At 40.0% G+C, this 16,215-nt stretch overlaps 1 protein-coding gene across 1 annotated transcript in view; it reads right to left on the reverse strand.

Moving 5' to 3' along the window:
- Nucleotides 1-2,370: 2,370 nt before the first annotated feature.
- The window catches only part of adgrd2 (adhesion G protein-coupled receptor D2), a 46,715-nt gene continuing 32,870 nt past the window's right edge, over nt 2,371-16,215 (reverse strand). Inside the window, exons 20-24 of the mRNA XM_086110862.1 lie at nt 8,831-8,872; nt 8,656-8,709; nt 7,962-8,109; nt 7,419-7,477; nt 2,371-7,272 (exon numbers count right to left, since the gene is read on the reverse strand). Of these exons, the coding sequence (XP_085966988.1) occupies nt 7,213-7,272; nt 7,419-7,477; nt 7,962-8,109; nt 8,656-8,709; nt 8,831-8,872 (363 nt within the window). The 3' untranslated portion in view covers nt 2,371-7,212. The remainder of the gene's footprint in view (nt 7,273-7,418; nt 7,478-7,961; nt 8,110-8,655; nt 8,710-8,830; nt 8,873-16,215) is intronic.

The raw sequence follows: 16,215 nt of genomic DNA on the forward strand, positions 1-16,215 counted from the left end.
TGCTGTGCCGTGTTGTAAATTGTGCACAATGGGATTACACATTTGGTCCATGTATTCCCGCGACCACTGAGAGCACACGTCATAGTGGGTTGCTGTCCTACATTGTCATTGCTAAATTAGTTGTGTTGCGTTGTCGGACACGCCACATATTATATCGGCAGCATTGTTAATTGCAAACCATGACAGAGGATTCCATCATGTAGTCTGAAGGTTACATCCACGTACACGTACAGTATAATACTTTGAATCAAATATTTTCATAATCAACAGCGAGGTTATTCATCGATTGTCACGCCTACCTTTTTTGCAAATCCGGTTGAGAATACAGAGGTCCCTGTTTGCCTGAATGTGAACAGTGTATTTGCCACACAGGGCCGAGGCATTTCGCTGGATAACTCGATAACAATGGCAAAGAGCAGTTAACGCAATAATCAACAATGCAGTACAATGGCTGACTGGCCACTCTGCATCTTTTGAATGACATCACTTGATGGAGATTGCCGAACAAGAGTGCGTTATTTAGTGCTTTGCTATGGGTCTATCTGAACCTCGGAAATGTGGTTCGAAAATGTGCTTGAAATAGTTTTAGCCCCAAGTTTTACTCAAAAGATGGTTGGCCACATTTACTTCACACTTGCCCTTGAAGTTTTGTGCCGAGGAGGCTGATGCTTACCCGTCGCATAAGATGGCACCATTAGCCTGGAATCATCTAATGAATGATGGCCTGATGATTAACTATACTTTTTATGATAGATTTTATGACTTTTTTTTTTTTTTAGAAAATGAATGTTGGCATCGTTGGCATTGTCTTTTTTTTTATCAAAAAATATGCAGATTTGTGATTCTGCTGTTTTTACGGGATGATGATATTGATAATATTACAGGTGAGGAAATTCTCAAGAGAATGTTCAGTTTCATTTGGCCACCTTCTAGAGTCAATATAGTTTGATTCCAATCTATTTAGATGTATTAAATATCACAACAGACATCCGTTAAGATCAAATGAAAGAAAAGTTAGTTAAAGCCAGTAAAAATAAATAAATAAATAAAAACAGTGGTCACAGTTGTTTTTCTTTCTCTTACAATCCCGTTTGGCAAACAGACAACAAAAGAAGCAGGTTCAAAGATTTCAATATTTCATTTACATTTTCAAATACATTTTTGCGTACTGATCAACGGTGTGCCGGAAAAAAAATAATTTTGAGACTCGTATTTTCCCAATCAATCCAAGTGAATTGTGACTCATTTAAAGTACAGTACCACTGGATTGTGGTCGTAGCCACGCTAGTCGGTTTAGTGACATCAACAGACTACAAATCAGCAATGTGACATTACCAAATACGACCTTGTTTTTTTTTCTGTGTAAGCTTTCAGCTTCAAGGATTTTATCCTCAGTAAAGGAAGCAACTCAGAAATTCCTCAATGAATTAATAACGGATGGATATGCTTTCATATTTCAATTCAGAAAAACCTAGCCCCATTTGGTCACTGTGGGTTTTAATACAAATGCCAATTTTGTCGATTTCCGTCTGTGATTGTTTTAGTGTTTACTAAGGACCAGACTATCATGCACATTTTCACCATTTTAACATGATGCTCATAAACAGTAACACTCATGTTTGTTGGTTGTTGGTTTTAGACAATATCAATGTCCCGTTGCCTAAATATTTATTGAATTATATGTTTGTCCGCTGCAATATGTTTCCATTTAACCGCTTTCGTAGCAAGCAGTTTAAAGTCAGTCGATCAACATTTTTGGAGCATTTCGAAAATTCGAATCATGGGTCTAACAGAGCAACATGTCTGTCCTTGGTAGTGATAGTCATCAATGTAGTATCTGTGGCACTTACGGTGTTGAAAAGTAAGCTAGACTCATTTAATTAAAAAAAAACAAAAACAAAAAAAAACGTTGACTGATGATTACTGACATGAATTCTCAGTAATTGTGAAGCAAAGCCAGAGATGAAGCATCACACAGCTCACTATAGACATTTGGATTAAATAACAGAAGTCAGAAATGTCAAGATATTATAGACAATCGTTAAGTCTGCCTTAGTGTGAATGTCACCCACAGACACACAGACAAACACACAAATGCACCTTGATTTCCCTATTGAGGCAGGTGGTTGTTAACGTGTTGTACATGGTGTATATTTATGTTGTGAAGTGACAAAATGATGAGTCACCGAACTCAAAAGAAGTTCTCAGCTTTTTTTTTTCAGGGCTATTTGCTACTGTTGTGAAACAGATTCTCTCGATATTGCTTTTGGTTTTTGTCCTTCAACTCTTTTTTTCCCCCGATGTAGGATGACAGACCGTCCCATGTTTAAGTGTTTTACTTGCCAAAACAGACAATGACTGACCAAAGCGTTTTGTTTTGTTTCAAATTTATTGTAATAGTATCACACCAATAAAGGTCAATGAAATGAAGCTGCGCTTGTGAGTTGGCTATTTTTGACGCTTTGAATTGTGTCCATATAAGTTATAACTATTACAGCAGTCATGGTGTGGCTGTTTTTAGCCTTGTCTGATGATTTTACAAAACATAACGGATATCTCTTCATCTAAGACAGCAATGCCCAGCAAAATAGAAAACAAAAAAGAAAAATTTGAACACATTTTGACAAAATCAAATTATTAATGCTCAGCAAAAAAGAAAAAAAAAATCAAACACAATTTGACAGAATCAAATTAATTTGACTCTTCAAACATCATACAACAAATACATCTTGTCAAAATCAAAAGTAGAAAATTGATGACGTCTAAAAATACAATCATTGAAAACGATTTTGGACCGCGTGTGGACTTCGAAACATAACGGCTAACACAAAAACCTTTTATCAACATTGTACATCTGCGACTAAGATATAATAGCTGTTAGTTCAGACACAAAGACAAAGTACTGGGTGTTGCGACCTTTTGACCTTTTTACAAGAGGGATAGGATAGTGTCAATGAGTGAATGATGTCTCTATCAAAGAGCAATGAATCCAATAGTGACTTTAAAAAAGGAATTACAACACACAAATTCAAGTTTAAGGCGCCTGGGCCATGTTCTCATTGTTGTGCTTGAAAGCTTTTCGGTTTTACATTCTCTCACGAGTACTTTGCAAAAAGTCTTGCTTCACCAAAAGATTCGCTGGGTTAGCAATGCGAAAATAATCACATACATAACCAGGGAGTCATGAAGTAGATCACAGCCTTGACTTTGGATGAACTACTATTAAAACTTAAAAAAAAAATCACAGAGCTTTGTATTTGGGTTTTGTTTGTCCATATTTTGTTTGTGAGCCGGTTCCTTTCGTGTTAGCGGAGGATGAAAAACAGACAGGTGGTACCAAAATGAATCTGGGAAAGGGATGCGTCCAATGGTACCACATAGACTCACAAGATAAAACAAAAACAATGAAATATTGTCTAGATCACTAAAATGGATTTAATTATAATTAAAAAAGCTTGGAATGACATAAGACTCTTCTCATAGTACCGTATGCACATGAACAGGAAGTCGAGTTATTTTTCAAAATAAATTCCAAAAAGAATCATAGCATACTGAATTTATAAACACAAGCTAATCTGGTGTCATTTCAAAATGAATCAACAACACACCCTGTAAAATACTAGGTTTTGATAATGTAAAAAAAACACACACAAAAAAACACCTATCATGTATGTAAAACGCCGACACAGTTCAGTAGGATAACAAGAAATTAAATCCTGTCGATCTATCATCTACATATATATATAAAAATATATACTGTATATATATATATATATATATATATATAGAGAGAGAGAGAGAGAGACAGAGACAGAGAGAGTGAGCGATAGGTATATATATATATATAGATAGATAGATAGATAGATCTATCTATACAGACACACACACACGTATATAACTCTGACTATCTTAGCTGAACTTTATCAGGAATGGATCAGTGAAGCACTAATTCTTATGGAACAGGAGTCTGATTTATTATGAAAACTGCCCTTGTTCAAAACATCCCCAAATTAAACATCTCCTCTCTTCCCAAATGAATGCTTTGCATCTTTTTCAGATAGGATTTTTAAAAGTTCAGTAATTACTTGGAGAAACTGATGTCTTTTTTTTTTTTTTTACAGAACCAAAACGTCACACTTTACAATTTAATATATCTCCCTTCGACCATTTCTACCAGGATGCGATCAGCTCAACCACCAGACTGTTCACAGCTTCCACTTCCTTGACAGTTTTTACTACGCGAAATGTTCATTGAGACTGAAAATATGAAGATGATGTTTTCATGTGATTCTGAGCACGCTATTCTCTTCAAGTAAACAAATGCTTGATATTGTTCACCCCACTCATACTTTCTAATCATATAAGATGTGCATGACATTATTGGTCCTTCCTCAACAGGTTTTGTAAAGTCTGAGAAGTACATAATTAGCATTAAAATGGCGAGCAGAGATTGTTAATTTTTTTTTAAAACATGCATGTTATGTTATTAATGTATGCAATTACAGTGTGGGGCTCTGTGATGATGTGGGTCAACACATTAATCTGATCTGAGAACCAAACATCGTTCATGTATAAGCAAATGGAGGACTTCATTCATTATTTTCAGTTTCATCCACACCAGCAAGACCGGCATGTTTGTGTGTCGTCGCCGAGCACTCATATTGTGTGTCCAGTTCCACCCTCTTTCAGTGTGATCCAAGGTTACGATGTATTGAGTATCAGGATGGGACTCCATTTTCAGTTCAACAACCTGTGGTGAAATACAGAGAAAGGCATGAGCTGCGGCTAAATCAGAATATGATGTTTTGGTATTGCGTGCAAATGTGTTTGATTACAAAAGCGAAGATAAGAAGGGAGGCCAATTGAAAAGCAGAGTGAGCGTGAGAGCAGGTGTTGGAGTGGTTAATGGCTAATGCTGTGAATAGCCAGACATGGCCATTGCTGATTAGTGGAATGAACTTCTTCTTTGTCTCATCAGCCAACAATGAACACCCAGGAGCACTCCAGCATCCAGCAGGCGTTCTTCACAGATGCTACAACATTTAATGAATCAATTTCAAACTTGTTTCTTGGCTCCGACAGGCAAATCGGCGCCATTGAAAGTGACTTCGCCCTCTGCACCATCTGTTAGACTGTGCCCTCTAATTCAGAAGACAAAAATAGAGTTTTCACACAGGCCTAATGATGTGCACCGCACGGATCAATGGAGATGCAAAACTACATTTGGCCTTCGTTGGCCTTGCTGCCAGCCTTTATTATTGTATATTTTTTTAAACATTTTGTAATTTCCTGCCACACGCAACAAATACACGCACAAAGACATCAAGTGGTTATTTTAACGCCATTCATACAATATATCGATCATAAACGATCACATTAATGAACCAAATAGTGGATGGCATATTTTTATGAATGAATGAAAACAGTTAATGAATAAATAAATCCATTTTCTTACGCTTAACCGGGGTCGAGTCTCAGGGCAGTAGCCGAAGCAGGGAAGCCCAGACCTCCCTCTCCCCAGCCACTTCGTTCGGCTCTTCTGGGGGTGTTCCCAAGCCGATAAGGAGACAGTTCTCTCCAATGTGTCCTGGGTCCTCCCAGCTAAACATTCACCTCATCAGGGAAGTGTCCAGACGGCATCCTAAACAGATGCCCGAGCCACCCCATCTGACTCCTCTCAACATGGTCGTACGCCTTCTCCAAGTCCACAAACCACATGTAGACTGGTTCGGCGAAGTCCCGTACATCTACAAGGACCCTCCTGAGGGTGTAGCGCTTGTCCGCTGTTCCACAGCCAGGTCGAAAACCCACAATAGTTGGAAAACACCTCCATCACCATGGTCTGAAAATTCAGAGGCACTGTCCCCAAAGTCCATGTGATGTTCTCGATGCGTGTCGAACACAACAGCACGAAAACATCCAGAGCCTTTCGGAATGCAAATCTCATCCACCCTCATCACATCCCTGCCACCGAGGAGCTTTTTTAACACATTTCGTGTCCTCAAGCCTCGTGGCAAGGCGTCCCGGTGGAATTGAGGTCTTCGAAGTATTCTCCCCACTGACTAACAATGCCCCGATTCAAGGTCAGCAGCGCCTCATTCCAATTATACAGTGTTGATGGTACACTACTTCCTCCTCCTGAGATGCTGGATGGTTGCCCATAATTTCTTCCAGGCCATCCAGAAGTCATTTTCCACTTCTCACCGAGTTTTTGCCTCAGCAACCACGAAAGCTGCATTCAGCTTGTCAAGATGGTAGCCATCAGCTTTCAGTTTAATGCCACCTTCACTGCTGGTGTCCACCATTGGGTTTGGGGGTTGCCACAACAGGCACCGAACAATGAAGGCCCGAAACATGGTCCACTTTGACTCAATGACCCTGCCTCCACCGGGACATGGTTGGGGTTCTGCCAGAGGTAGGAGCTGATGCTAACTCTGTCAGGAGACACTGCCAGATGTTCCCAGCAAACCCTCACAATACTTTCTGCCATGTTGGACCAGCATTCTCCCCCACCATCGCAGCCAACACCATGTGGTGACCGGTAGACAGCTCAGCGTCCAAGACACGCGGCTACAAGTCAGATATACAGAAGCACAAACAACAGTCAGCACTCGTCCCCACATGAAGGAGGAGGGAAGCTATCCTCTCATCCATCATGTAAATACGGGATAGATATCCATATACACACCCACACACAAGCAAATCCTCCAAACATGATGTTTGGCATCTATGCCAAAGAGTTCAAACGTTATCTTGCTGGAGGCCATCGCAGCTGACTTCGGGTGAACAGCAGACTACACCCCTTAACTGGTCGCAGGGCACATATAGATTCAGACCCACATCCACACCATCAGTGAGTTGGAACCGATCCCACGCTGCCCGCACACAAGTCAGGCGAGTGTACTACTACACCATCAGTGACACGGCTCAAAACGCGAGCATACTATTTCATGAAAATAGCCATTGGATACAGTAGTTGTTTAGCTACAAACTTTGAGCAGTACAAGCAGGAGGGCATAGAATTAAAAAAAATCTAGATGTGTAGGGAATTAGAAACATTTCAGGATATTACCCTGTATAAAACTATAACTGCAGACTGTATTAATGGACCACCCTTTCGTCAGTTGCACTGGACTAATTTTCCATTCAAAGCTGGTTTATGACTACGACACCACCACAATACATTTGATCATGCTGTATACATGTTTCTCCTCAATGATGGTGAAAAAAAAACCCCGTACCTGCTGGTTTGAATGCTGTGAGCTGCACCACCTGATTGAAAAGAACAGAAGCAGATAAGCATTTTGTCAAATAACAATAGCAACAACAAAATAGACTCAACTAATGATATCCCTTGGTAAATAAATATGTATTGTATTGTAATATGTCTTGTATTATAATGGAAATGTGTCGCTTACTTGGTTTCCTGGTGCTGGTTTCAACGAGAAACTCACAAAGCTTTCTTTTCGGAAACTCTCTGAAAAACAAAAACTCAGGTATCAATTTTTCTTTGGAAACTTTAGTTTTCAGCTAAAAATGTTTTTATTGAGACATATTTCATTTGAATCCACAATGTAACGCTGCTTAAAAGAGTATTTATGTTGCACACCCCACAGAGAAGCGGACCACAACACACATGGAGGCATGCAAAGGGCGATGTCAGGCGATGAGGTGGGCCCAGTGTGCTGCGACCGTGGGCTGAGATGGTAAGCGGGAGACTGATGCACTGCACAAGGGACTACGACCATCTCTCGGACAATCAGCTGCACTCTATGTCTTCAGCGGGAGTCTAACAGAGACCCCACTTCCAAAGCCAAGGTCCATATGTATTAGCAAGTAAGGTGTCAAATATAGCTTCATCACCATTCAATAATCACAACATGTATTGCAGTTAAACTAGAACAGGGATTTATTTAAAGTTTGACGGCTGTCTCAACAACACACATAACAGTTGAACCCACCATTCTTGATAACTAGCGAAGCGGAACTGGAACTGGGAGGCCCAGAGGTTTCACTGGTTTCAGGACTGGAAGGGGTGGGTGGGCTGCGGTCCCAAGACCTTATGGGAGCTCTCTGAGAAGTTACGAAGGTGGTTGGCTGGGAACAATTCTGTCATAACGCATTGATCAAAAGGCAAATCATTTCCAACTGACAAAGTGTTTGCTTTGTTGCAATCACAAAGAATAACCAGTAGGCAATCACCCCAAAAATAAAATAAAGAAATACTGAAAGGATAACTTCGACAGACTGCTTGTCTCAGCTCTTTCTTTTAGCTGTGTGTTTAGGACCATGAAGCTGACCTGTGGATAAGACCACGTTTTCCTCTTTCATTTTTGTTGTAAACTGCACAGAATCAGGAGACCCTAAACTGGATGGCAAAGCAATCGGACAACACAACCGAGCTTCCTCCGTGTTTCACAGTAGGTTTGTTTATTTGTAGGCTTCCTTTTTACATCTGTAAAGATACCCCTGATGACTTACCACTTGTTTTAGTGATTCTTGTGACCTTTTGATTTCTTCAATAGAAGGGTCCCAAAAATGTTGCATTTATGTGTCGTGCTACCACAACGAGAAAACTCAAATGTACAAAGGGAAATATATTGACGTAATGACATGATCACCTCACCCACCACATGCTACATCCTAGGCACTTACTGTGAAAGATAAGGCTTTTCTCTTTTCCTTGATCCTCTTTATGGCATTCCTGACCTAAATGAGAAAACAGTTTAAATCACAGGTTGGCAAGGCATTATAAATCAAAACAAAGCCATTTAATAAGCCGCTACGGTGACGAGACAGTGATGGTAATGTGAACGGACTGTCAACCTACCTCACTGTTGTAAACGGCATAAACTAAGAAAATATACAGGCCCTGCGGAAGATCAAATACACAGTTAAGCAAGCAACCGTATAGAAGGAAAAAAAAAAAAGATCACCGAGAATGTGTTTCTTTTCCAGACTACTTCTGATCTTTGGCTTGCTGTAAGCCCGTGCTGTGTTGATGTGATGTCGTGATAATACCCTTTCAGTGTGATACTAATTAATAGTGGCCAATATATCAGTTGCTGTATTAAAAGGGAAGATGCTAGTCAATTACTTTATTTCCGCTTAAAAACACTGCAGGCTTCTTGCAAGTGGTTTGTCTTGGCTTGTCAGCCCACTATTATGGCATCTCTGCGGCTGTTGGAACACAGCAAGAAGGCGTTCACATGTTTGTTACCGAGCTTTGGTGTGATTTTCTTCCCATTCAAGTTCACCAGTCGGGTAGAATTTTTGTCAAGATCCCGGTGAGATCAGTTAGAAACACTTTTGTTCATTTTTCATATACTGTATCGTAAGTTGCTTTTGTTTTCATATAGAGCAGGGGTGTCAAACTCATTTTTGTCGCGGGCCACATTTTCGGTACCGTTTTCCTTGAAGGGCTGAGTGATTTATTTTATATATTTACTTATGAGTGAAACCATAAAAATAAGTCAAGAATAATGGTTTATTCACCTATTGTTTAAATTACTGTCATGAGAGGTTTGGCAACAAGAAAATACTCACAGTGTCACTCGTATTTGTTACAAATGAGAATTTGAAATTTTGATCGAGATTTTAGCAAGCATCATGAAAGTTGCCATCTTTCATTTGCTTTCGCGGGCCACAGAAAATGATGTGATGAGCTTTGAGTTTGACATCAGTGATATAGAGTATCATTCTCATCCAGACACACCAGGAAACATTTGACTTGCTCTTGTCGTAACTTCAGCCTATAATACGCACTGTGCCGACGTTGAGAGCAAATAAGTTATGGCATTTTGTTGTCATTCTCATTTGATCATTTTTTTAAGGGCTTTCACGTTTTCATGGTTCGTTTTAGTTGTCGTTATGAAAGTAAAAAGGCAATAAAGCAGCCAGTGGGCTAAAATTGGCCCACTTTCAATTACATCTGGCTCGCCAGATGATGCGGAAACCCCCCCTGATCATTAGTGATGTCATAATATTCACGGTATTAAGTGCCTCAATATCACCCTGGTCTTGTTTCAGAACAAACTATTGAGCCGTACTGCTTAAAATGAATTTAGTTCAGCGTGTTGTTTCGAAGCTCCCATATCAGGCATGAACTACAAAGGCACATGACGAGGGTCAGAAGTAAGACCTCAGCCATGGTTTCACAAGAGAACTCACGCAGCTAAACAGAAATGCCGCAAAGCTGAACGCAGGTGGAAAAAAAAGACAAGCTGCAGTTCTACAAGATACTAGCATTGTTACCAAAGTCTAGTTAAAGAGGCCAAAAGGAAACATCTGTCGAATCTCATTCAGAAAAAAAACCATCTATTGAAAACTATTGATTCCGTATTGTCAGCAAACCCGGCCTTGCTCAAGTTGTGCTGTCCAATTTTAGACCCATTTCCAAGCTGCCTTTTATTTCTAAAATTTTGGAACAGGTGGTGTTCATGCAGTTAGTCTACCTTGGACGACCTTGAAGTCATGGAGGCTCTCCAGTCAGGTTTTAAGATGATGCATAGCACCAAATCTGTTTTTAATAACATCACTTTGTAAGAGGGAGCACATAATGGCACTTCTGGCCTACCTCCACTGGCTTCCTTTCCATTTTAATATTAATTTTAAGATGCTTTGATTTTCAAATCTTTAAATGGTCTCGCCCCAGATTACCTCTTTGAGCTCCTCTGCACCTACACTCACCTGCCTGGTACCTCAGATCGGCGGATCGGATGCGACTGGAGGTGCCGAGGACTAAACCTCGGAGGGGATCGAGGCTTTTCCATTGCCAGTCCTTCCCTTTGGAATGCCCTTCCGTTAAATGTTCATCAAGCCGCCTCTCTGTCCATTTGAAAAACTCGTCTTAAGACACATTTTTATTCTTTGGTTTTTGACCCACCATGAGACTTGACAATGTGCTATTGTTTAATGGTGTATGCTGTATTTGTCTTCGAAATTATTGATTGATGAATCGATTGATTAATTAATGGACTTTTTGGATTATTTGAAAATGAATGAATGAAATAATTCATTGGTTTATCATAAAACAATTGATATAAAATGTATCGATTAGTTTGGTTTATTCATGAACCGTTTTCACTGTCTTTGTTTTAAAATTGATTTTAACTCCATGTACATCACTTTGTCTGCAGCGATGTTTTTTTTTTTTTTTTTTTTAAATGCTACATTCATAAAGTTGAGGATAAGTTGAAGAGAGGACGTCACCCGGCTGGCCTGGGAACAAACCTCGGGATCCCCCAGAGGAGAAGGATGAAGTGGCTGGGGAAAGGGAAGTCTGGGCTTCCTTGCTAAAGCTGCTGCCCCCAAGACAGGACCCCAGATAAGCGCATTAAAATGGAACTATGGCTGAATGTTTCATTGAGAGTGTTTCTGCGCTTCTAACTGAACTTGAAATTTTGGATTTATGCAAAGGAAGCACTTGTGAATAGGCAGTATTACAATTCTAATGTTATAAATGAAGAAATATATGAAAAATAACAAATGAATTAGTGATCAGAAAATTCCTCAATGGACAGTTTATTTACATTGTGAGTATCGCGTAATTATTGCTACAGTAAATATTGGATGGATGGTGACAGTAGTGCACGGCAATATCTATTTGAGGATTTTTTTGAGATTATATATACAGTATATATATTAGAGCTGTCAGTTTAACGCGTTATTATTGGCATTAATTTAAATTAATTTTAACGTGATTAAATTTTTTCTCATAAGATTAATGCGGCAACACGTCACAGCGGATGTGACGTTGCTCGATAAATAAACCGGAAACAAACCAACAAGCATGCGGCAGAAGTCCACGCCACTGTCTGTTTTGCCAGCGCGAGTCACCGAAAACGGATACTTAAAGAGTTTATGAATGGAAATTTTACTTTTAAAAGTTGCGAGATAGTTCCAATGGCAAGACCAAAGTTACCTGTATGTTTTGCAGTCGTAAACTGAGCTATCATCATAGCACGTCGCGTCTGAAATACCACTTAATGGCCAAGCACACAGCTGATGTGAGTACTCCGCCCCCTCGTCTAAGACAGACAGCTACGGATCATTTCAAAGCGAAGACAATGGATAACACGACGAATGAACAAATTTGCTGAAGCCATAGCTAAATGTATGGCTACTGCATGTAAGTCTGGCAACATTGTCCACAGCTCGACTCAAGCTGAAATCATTCGCATTGCATCTTACGACTCCACTACGGATTGCCAGTGAGAGCCTCCATTACAAGCTGTGTACAGAGATTGTACGTAGCGGAGAAGGCTAAGGTACACCAAGTGGGAGAAGACACTGTTCCGGGCGAAAAATAAGAGACTAGGTCATGAGCCTCTGGTGAATAAAGAGCAGGTAGCCTGTCGAATACGATGTATGCCACTGACGCGATTGTTACTTGTTTGGAACTATTTTGTGTGGAAGGTTACAGTGTTCCGCGTCCATATAAATAAAGCGGGTGGAGCTTCTCTGTGTTCCTCTGACAGTGACGGTGCACTGAGGCATGTCGAGAGTTCAGCGGTGCAGTGGTAGCGACCTAGCGAACACACTGAAAATAAAACGTCTCCAGTGTTGCCGTCGAACCAAGTGTAGTCATCCGAAATGATGTCTACACAAAACCGTAGAGAGACTTCCGCGCAAGAAGGACCAACAGAATCAACATAGCCTGACTGCTGTGTTCAAAGCAAACTTGAGAAAAACGAAGTATGCAACCATGGCATAAATCCACTATAGGCTGAGTACTAGTTTACCTTAGATGTACACTTTATAATTTTATATTGCTCTGTTTTGATTCCCTAAAAAGAGCTGGTAAAGGAGGTGTTGTGTGACAAAATATTTTTTTCACTGTTGTTGATAGACAGCAATATTTTGTGAGAGATTATGTGTGAATAACTGCTCCAAGTGAAAAATATTCATTTAAAATTGAAAATCGAAATTGTTCTTTCAGTAAATATTTGCATTTTGCACATAGAAAACTGATCCATGATTCCATTTTGATGAGAGCATTAAAACGGGAAAAAGTAGGACAAAAAATATAAAAGGACATTTAGAAACGATAAGAAATGTGTGAGTAATCGTGATTAATTATTAGTTAATTTGAGTTAATTATGACAGTCGCGTTAATTAGATTAAATATTTTAATCGTTTGACAGCTCTAATATCTATCTATCTATATATATATATATATATATATATATACAGTATATATATACAGTATATATATATATATATATATATATATATAAAACCAGGTGGCTGGCATAGTCTACCGAAACATCTGTGCGGAGTATGGACTGGAAACCCCAAGGTCAAAATGGGAAACACCTCCGAAGGTGGTGGAGAATGACAGAGCGAAGATCCTGTGGGACTTCCAGATCCAGACTGACAAGATGGTAATGGCGAACCAACCAGATATCGTGATCATAGATAAAGGGCAGAGGAAAGCCGTTGTAGTGGATGTAGCGGTCCCAAGTGATGGAAACATCAGAAAGAAGGAACACGAGAAACTCGAAAAATACCAAGGGCTCAGAGAAGAGCTGGAGAGAGCCTGGAAGGTAAAGGTGACAATCGTGCCTGTGGTGGTCGGAGCACTCGGGGCAGTGACCCCCAAACTAGATGAGTGGTTGCAACAGATCCCGGGAACAACATCGGACATCTCAGTCCAGAAATGTGCAGTGCTGGGAACAGCAAGGATACTGCGCAGAACCCTCAAGCTTCCTGGCCTCTGGTAGAAGACCCGAGCTGAATGAGGGACGGACACCACCCGAGGGGGGGTGAGACGAGGATTTTTTATATAAAATTCCTCGTCTCATATATATATACATATATATATATATATATATATATATATATATATATATATATGTATATATATATGTATATATACATATCCATAAAATTTCTTAAATGTAAACCTTTTTGGATAATGTTGTCTTTAATACTTTACAGTCCCGTACATATTAGTGATGACATAATTCATTGTTTTTTTTGGTGTATGACTCTGAAACTGTTTTGGTCCAAGGAAAATACAGACCAGTTTAGCATCCACCTCCTCCTGACATGAGGAAGAACTCCTACTGTCTTGTTGCATGCCCTCAGCTGGACACATGCCGTAAATCTAAATTAACAAGCAGCTCTCTGGGGGTCATGTAGGGGCTAGCTTTTGATTAATTAAAGATCAGAGGAGGGTGGACGGGTGGTTGAGGTAAGAAACAGAAAGTAGAAAAGACAGAGGGAGACTGAGCAAAAGAGGAGTACTGAAGAAAAAAAAAACTCAGAGTGAGAAGAGAAAGGAAGTGGTTGCTGTGTAATCAGGGGAGGAGAGCTATAAAGGTAGATAGGGTAGGAGCAGACTAGAGTCTCCCACACACTCACACACATATGCATTATGCACTTCAAGTACTTGCAGTGATATGCTCGATCTGTTCTCACAGTCAAATTTATCTCTCTCTTTTTGTACCCAAATAAGCGAGCACTCGTGCTTCCTCAATGGAAATATAAAATTAATATGCAACCATTGATCATTTTGATGCAATATATGGTATACGAGCTACCCCAAAGAGTCAAATGGTGACTGTGGGTCAAATAAAACTCATCTCATGAACCCATAGCATGCATCGAGTCCAAAAGTGGAGAAGCATGACTAATATACAATATCTTCATTTACAATGCTCTTCTCTACTGTTCAACAAAAGACCCCAGCCACATTGGTTCAATATCAGTCCATTCATACATCAATCCATTCTCGACACTCCTTATCCTGTTCAGGGGAAAGGCAGACTACGCCGTGAACTGGTCACCAGTCAGTCAGAATGCACATAGAGACCGACCACCATACAGACTCAGATTCACACCGTCACTGAGAGGAGCTCTTTTACAGAGTGCCTCCGTTTCTCCATGCCCTTACATTCATTTTTGTGTTGAATAAATGGAACATAATGGCAATGTGTCTGTATAATTTATCATGATTGCTTATAATTTTAACATCCATCCATCTATCCTTCCATCCATTTGCTATCCTCAAAAGAGTCATGGGGGATGCTGGAGCCGATCCCAGCTAACCTCGGCAGTAGGCGGGGGACACCCTGTACCGGTTGCCAGCCAATCGCAGGGCACACAGAGACGAACAACCATCCATGCTCACACCACACCACGGGACAATTTGAAGTGCCTAATCAATTTGCCATGCATGTTTTTGGAATGTAGAAGGAAACTGGATGACCCGGAGAAAACCCACAAAGGCACCGGGAGAACATGCAAACTCCACACAGGAAGGCCAGAGCTCGGCACCCTTGCACTGTGAGGCCAACGTGCCAACCATTGTTCCGCCATGCCTTTATATGAAGTGAATACAATGTTCAATCAAATTATCAAGTGTATTGTTTTCTAAATTGTGTATTTACATTTATTTGATGCCCACATGCTGTGCTGAACCAAATTCTTGCTGGGACATTATTTTTTTCCCATCACCTGTTTCAATGTTGTTTTGTCTGTTTCATGGATTTTTGTCTCCATACGAAAAGAGATCCGATTTTAACATTTGCCGATTGATTAGTTTTTCGCATTGTCAGTATTATCTTTAGCTGCAATATGACAGCATATTTGATTTGTTCAAGCAGTTTTATCCTCCTAAAAATATGTTTTGAAACTTCCCAAGCTGAACTTGTCCTGCTTCATTGTGAACATGATGTGATTGCTTGATAGAAGCCTGTTACCACAGGCTATGTCGATCAAGAGACATTAAATAATATCTGCAGTCAGAATGTTTTATTTTGAATGTCATCCTGATGCTACAAAGTCCTCGCCTTTTGTGCAGATAGAGACAACTTTCAACTAAAATAAGGCTGGGTGTGTAGACTCCTGAGGAACCTCAAAAACTGAATGCACAAAAAGTCATACCGTTGATATTTGAGCAAGACTGGGAACTGATGGGCCTATGCAGGTACACAAAACATTCTAGATTGACCCACTTGAGTCAATAAAAAATACCAATCCACTTACGTTTGAAACACACATCAACAATTTTCTCTTGAAAGTTCGAAGCACTTCAGATCTTATCTACCAAAATAAATCTCGTTCTGATAAATTGCTTCTCAATAGGGTCATGGATGTGCTGGAGTCTCTTCCATCTGACTCTGGTCGCGAGACTGGTTTTACACACTGTACAGGGAGCCATCCAATAACGAGGCCCATAATAGACAAACAAACAAACAACCTTTTCAC

This window comes from Hippocampus guttulatus, chromosome 5 (assembly GCF_054856545.1).
Source record: "Hippocampus guttulatus isolate MCC_2025c chromosome 5, RoL_Hgut_1.0, whole genome shotgun sequence".
Taxonomy (NCBI): Eukaryota; Metazoa; Chordata; class Actinopteri; order Syngnathiformes; family Syngnathidae; genus Hippocampus; species Hippocampus guttulatus.